A 6,159-nucleotide genomic window follows, 5' to 3' on the forward strand; every position below is an offset into this window, starting at 1 on the left:
AAAAATGTGACTAAACATAGATTTTTCGATCAGGGCCTTCAGCTGTGCTTCTCCATTCGCACACTCAAAAATAAATAAATATCAACATGTCATCGACGACGCAGTGGATAATGAGTAACAGGTTTTTATTTTGGTAAATAAATTTGCTTGACGTCTTGCTCCCCTGATGTTATATCTATTTATAAGATATATACAGCAACAAAAAAATATGCCGGCTAATCGAGATATGTATGAATCAGGGATTGAGAAAATGAATGTTTGTGTCGCACACATGCACAATTATAAAAACATGAATATTAAGCTTCCTATTTATATTCAAAATTCATAAAGATTTTTTAATGGATAAATATTAATTTACATAATTAAATTTAACCAGTTGCGTTCATTGAGACGACTGGACTGGGTGCATTCACAATTACTGATGCTGCTGCTGTTGCTGGAACGTGGAAAAAGTAGAGCATAAATCCAGCAGCTAGTACGAAATGTGCTGATGCAATTCCAACAATCAAGAATATTGAATACTTGGACAGCTTCAAGGATGGCATCAAGACGTTGATGAGAACAGATCCAGATAAAAATGCTCCAGTCATTACAAGTAGCCATTGTAAGACTGATAGTGGTATAGTCCAAAGTACACTGACTGGTATATAAACAGCTAACGAATATCCGTACAAACAGATAAGAGATAAAAGACTTGGAATGTATGGTGCCTGAAAAGAGGAAATGATGTTTTGATAAATAATTAATCTCAACTGTCAACTGTATTTTGAAAATTCAAATATTTTGAAGTTCAATTTTTGAACTTTCGATTTGAAATTTTTAAATACGTTAAATTTTTAATTATTTTAACCACTAGCTACTTACACTTTCCAAATCAGGATTAGTATCATCATTTAGATCCACAGAATACTTGAGCACTGACCAGATTAGAAACGGCATGAGAGAAGTATAGAGAATAATACATGTCGATGCATAAGATACTAAATGAAAATTGTAGTGCCAATGAAATTTGCTGCTATGATCATGTTGAAAGAAATTAGCTAAATTTCCAGAGATAGCAATTGTAAAAATTAATGTAGTCGTAACCCAGAATGGTCCATAAAGATCAGGATTAACTTCCAGTTTAGTCTTCAAGTACGAGGCACTAGCTCTTTTTGGTATCATTGAATTTATTATTCTCTCGACCACGTCATTTGTGTCTATGTTGAAGAACTGTTGATAGTATTCAATTTGAAACATTGACAGTTTTGGTGAGCTGGACGGCGATTCTGGAAGTTTGAAAAATTTATAAGCAAAAACAAGTCACGACAAAAATGAAATTTTTCTTACCATCTTCTATCACTTTTTTCGGTTGACTTACGGCGATATCGTCAAAGTCTTTGAATCCTAACAAGTCATCTGCTGCAGTTGACATGATTAATATTTAATTAACCACTTTTGATTTTGTATACAATTAAATATTCTTAAAATTGGAAAATAAAATTTAAGTTTTGAATACGTAAACAAAATGTGAGCAAACGTCAATAATGTATGATACTCACTTTGTACGGCTGTCTAATGATGAAGTGTGTTAACTCTGATATCAGAATTTAATTAAATTTAGCAATGAATGAAAATGAGGGAAATTTCAACAAACTGTTGAATACTTTTTCAAATCTTTCAAATTTTATAACAGTTTTAAATTTCAAAAGTTCGTTATATTTTCGCATCAATAAAAAAGACGCGAAAATTCAAAACTCAAAATATCGTTTTTTTCCAAAAAAAAAAAATTCTAAACTTGTTATCAACAAATGCGTCATATTTAAAATCTTGTATTACTTTTTGAAGTCCCTATTCCTTTCTTGAGTACGTAAACAATAAGCCCTTGTTGCAAAAGTAAGCAAAGATTGCTGATTTGTAAGAATAAAAATCTCTTTTGTTTTAGTAAAAAAGTTTTCATTGAAAATTTAATTAAAAATATAGTTAAAATGAGTAATTTAGCACATACAGCGAAAGAAGCGGTAGAAGAAAATCAGATGAAATGGGGAATGCAATTATCCGAGATCTATCGATTATCATTAAAGTTTTATAAAGGTAAAATTTGATCGAAAAAATTATTAATCATAAAATTTGATAAGCAACTTTATTATCTAGATAAGAGTGGCAAGGCAGTACATTTAAGCTATGAGGATAACTTAAAATTAGTTGCATTAACACTGCAAGCCAGTCACGGACCAATAAATCAACAGAAATTGGAGCCTTTAGGTAAAATTCGGTAACTCCAATTAATGTTCTTAAATAATTAAGCAATGATCCATTTTATAGGCGTATTTGACGTGATTGGAAGAGATAGACGAAATCAATGGACATTACTTGGTGACATGACTAAATTACAATCAATGGAAGGATTCATTGACTTACTGGATCGCTTATGTCCATCATTTAAGCCATATATCGAGGCAATTAAACAAGATCGTGAGGAAAAAAAGCGAATTGAGGAAGTAGAGAATGCAAAGAAGAAGGAATTAATGGAAGCACAACAAAAACGTGAGGAAGAACAAAGACTGCTCGAGAATGAAATTCATCGTGAAGAGATCCAAAGACGAAAATTACAGGATGCTCTAAATGAGCAAACATTTTATCAATTTAAAGAATATGCCGAAAAACAATTTCCTGGAAATCCCGACCAACAAGCTGTTCTGATAAAGCAGCTACAAACTGAACATTATCATCAGTATTTACAACAATTACAGTCACAACTACAAAATGTTGATTTAGACTTGGATGCAACGTTAGGAGAGTCCAAACTTAGTGAATCATGCAGTAAAGAACAGGAAACGTGTCTAGTTGAAGAAAAAGATCGCTGTGAGTCAGATAATGAATCTGATGAGTTTGCAGTCGTACAGCCAGCAAATATGTGGACTCGAAGTGATTTGAAAGAATTTAAATTAGATGTGACAAAAGAGAATGGCCAAGGTGTCATTCGTGTAGGACATGGAGATACAGTAACTATAAGAGTACCTACGTTAGAAGGAGGTTCGAGTCTCTTTTGGGAATTTGCAACAGATAGTTATGATATTGGATTTGGTGTCTATTTTGAATGGAAGCGACCAACAACAACGGAAGTTACTGTACATGTAAGTGAAACTGATGATGAATTGGACGAGAATGAATTAGGTGAGAATGATGAAGATGAGGAGATAACATGTGGTACTGATGATTTAGAATGCGGTACCCAAATTCCACTTAAACCATCGTCAATGCTTGATCGTCCTCCACTATCAATTATAGTTCCAGTTTATAGACGCGAATGTCACACTGATGTTTATTGTGGATCACACAATTATCCAGGTGAAGGAACTTATCTACTTAAATTCGACAATTCCTTCAGTCTATGGCGTAGTAAAACTGTGTATTATCGAATATTTTATACACGATAAAATCATGACGGATCATTAATTACAATATAGGTTTAAATATAAATTCAATATAAAATATATCTATTATACCTAATTGGGTCGTTCATAAATGACGTCTGATAGTGTATGACACTCCAGTGAAAACTGAGGTAGACGCAGTTACTCGTGATTAGTTAAAACAAATTCATTTGAATTTAACGGTTAAAGATTATTTGAAAAATAACGAACAAAATATATTTGAAATTTTAAGTTCAAAAAGTGAACCATAATTTTCAAATAATTTTAGATCGTTATTTTTCAAATTATTTTTTTCCGTTAAATATCAATTGAATTTGTAATTCTTTAATTGCACTTCAATATTATTATTAGATATTTATTCCATAAATGGATGATATGCCAATGAGTGACTGCGTCTATAAATCGTTTTTATAAAAAGATTTGATGACACACAAGGATGATCTGTCATCAAATCTAATTATTAAGATGTCACTTATGAGCGACCTCAAAACGCATGCATAGATGATGCAGCGCACACCTAAATCAAGTCAATGTTACTACAAAAAAAAAGTCTAATTCTATTAACAGACACAAAAAAAGATGTTAAAGTCTACTTAGCGCAAAAAATACATTTTTTTTCTGTTGAACATAAACGAATTTTTTCATTGAGATTGACGTCGTGTTGTTCTGGATAAAAACAAGATTTTGGAATGCATGAAAGATGAGAACATTCCAATAACAAAAAAACTTCATTTATTTAAAAGAAATTTTATGGAAAATTGATGTTTTCATGGAAACAAAAAAAATAAAAAGAATATTAATGTAACTAAATAAAAAAAGAATATGAAAAATGTTAAGTGGCGTAACTGTTTGAATAATTTTGCAGCAGAATCAATTATTCGCGACAAATGTAGTTAATTTAACTTATTCAAATTTTCCGCTCAATAATTTATGTGAAAAAGTTTTCATTTTCATTTCAAATTCTTCCGACATCCATCAGAAGCATTAACGCCCGTCTGTGTCGATCTACTTTGAAGCATTTCTAATATTCTTTTTCGCAAAAATAATGAGATTACTTCACTTATTATATAGAAAAAAGAAGAAACATGTTTTAAAAAAACGTTTTTCTGATTCACTAGAATAAAAATTGGATTTACCGCTACAGCTTCTGATTTGTAGAAAACTAACATATCAAACAAGGGGATTTTATATTTTTTGTCACGCATTTAATTTCTTTAATTTGAATTTTTTATCTTAATTGATGTTATAGAGCTTGACGATGACGACAACAACGACAAGTAATGGCGAAGAGCATTTAAATCATTTGTTTCGATAAATTTTCTTTAATTATGATGAGTCATGTGCTTCTTCATAAAGAGAAAGTTTGATAAACATTCGGGAATTTTTTTATTATTTTGCTGATGCCTCTTCCTAGAGAGCGTGTGTCCGTTTCACGCAAAAACATCTTATTAATTCATCATTAGATGGCAAAAAATATACGAAATTTACAGTTCGAGATGGCTTTTACTTATCGTTGAGTCATTATGTGATTGTTTTGGCTATTTGACTAATTATAGTTGTAGCCGGTCGGAGTATGATCTAGAAATGTGCAGGAAATGGAATAATGTGCTTAATTCTTGGCTATTTTTGACTTTATTAAGAAGATTTTGATGTTATTCGTCAAGATTGTAGTAAAATTATCGCGAATTCAATTAAATGCATCCTGAAAAACTTCATGTCATTCAAAGTTCCTAAATTCGTCTTTGAAAACAATACAATATCCAAAAATTTCTGTTGAACTGATTTGAGAAACATTTGTACATCTTTGAAACATTTTAGTCCAAAAGAAAACATTTGAATTGTTTCAAACAAAAAACATTTGTAGAGTTTTGAAACATCCTTGTAAAGAAACATTTGTAAGGTTTTAAATTCCTTTTAAAATGAAATATTTGAAATTTTATAACGTTTTTCAAAATTTTGAATGAAATAACATTTGTATGGATCTCAAATTTATTAAATAATTTGTATGATTCTCGACATTCAAATTCTGAAAATTCGTTAAAATTTACAAATCTTCAACAAAATTTATATGAAACTTAAAAATTGTCAAAAAAATTTAAATAAGAATTGAAAAAATGCGTCAAAAATTCACTAAAATCTACAATTTAAAGCAACTTTCTATCTCCAAAAATAGCCGAGAACAAGCATAAATGAGACAAAAGCTCTCTCACAATTTAAAAAGAATGCACAGTAATAGCCGTTGGATTGATAATTACCAATAATTACAATGATGACTAAGTAAAAGTATACATCCACACACCGCTGTGTTGTCCAGGTTACGGGGACGCAAAAGTAAGTGGTTTCTAATTAAATTGTTATTTAAAGTATTCAGATCTCTTCGCGGCCCGAAATGTTGTGTTTTCTTTTATGCTGTATGTTTTTATTTTGGAAGATTCTCTTCTTAATGAAAATTTTATATTATGTTATGTCTTAAAATGTAGCTTAATATAAAATTTTCTTTCTTATTATTTTAAGAAGAAATTTCTTCTTTTGTACTTCTTCTTTTGTTCATTTGCTCAACATTTCATTTCATACTCCACTGTATGTATATGAGCAGAAAAGAAATATTGTTGAGATGTAGACAGAATTTGGATAATTGTGAGAAGATGGCTGTTTTTCAGTGTTTTTGAAGTTTATTTATTAAATTCTGAAGTTGAAAGTTGTGGAATTTTAAATTTTCTCAAAAAATGGGTTTTCGGTGTTT

General features: G+C 30.4%; 2 protein-coding genes across 2 annotated transcripts; one reads left to right on the plus strand and one right to left on the minus strand.

Moving 5' to 3' along the window:
• Positions 1–296: 296 nt before the first annotated feature.
• Positions 297–1,519, minus strand: LOC139085974 (protein YIPF1). Its single transcript, XM_070634218.1, has 3 exons — positions 1,330–1,519; positions 865–1,268; positions 297–710 (listed from the first exon to the last, which is right to left on the minus strand). The coding sequence occupies exons 1-3, from the start codon at positions 1,412–1,414 to the stop codon at positions 369–371; spliced, it is 831 nt and encodes a 276-aa protein (XP_070490319.1). The 5' UTR covers positions 1,415–1,519; the 3' UTR covers positions 297–368.
• A 369-nt stretch (positions 1,520–1,888) lies between these two features.
• Positions 1,889–4,252, plus strand: LOC139085962 (Golgi resident protein GCP60). The gene is made up of 3 exons (XM_070634202.1): positions 1,889–2,073; positions 2,134–2,244; positions 2,305–4,252. The coding sequence occupies exons 1-3, from the start codon at positions 1,968–1,970 to the stop codon at positions 3,417–3,419; spliced, it is 1,332 nt and encodes a 443-aa protein (XP_070490303.1). The 5' UTR covers positions 1,889–1,967; the 3' UTR covers positions 3,420–4,252.
• Positions 4,253–6,159: the final 1,907 nt, after the last annotated feature.

Source organism: Chironomus tepperi, unplaced genomic scaffold, assembly GCF_022539635.2.
Source record: "Chironomus tepperi strain 1889 unplaced genomic scaffold, CSIRO-AGI_Ctep_v1 contig_85, whole genome shotgun sequence".
Classification (NCBI taxonomy): domain Eukaryota; kingdom Metazoa; phylum Arthropoda; class Insecta; order Diptera; family Chironomidae; genus Chironomus; species Chironomus tepperi.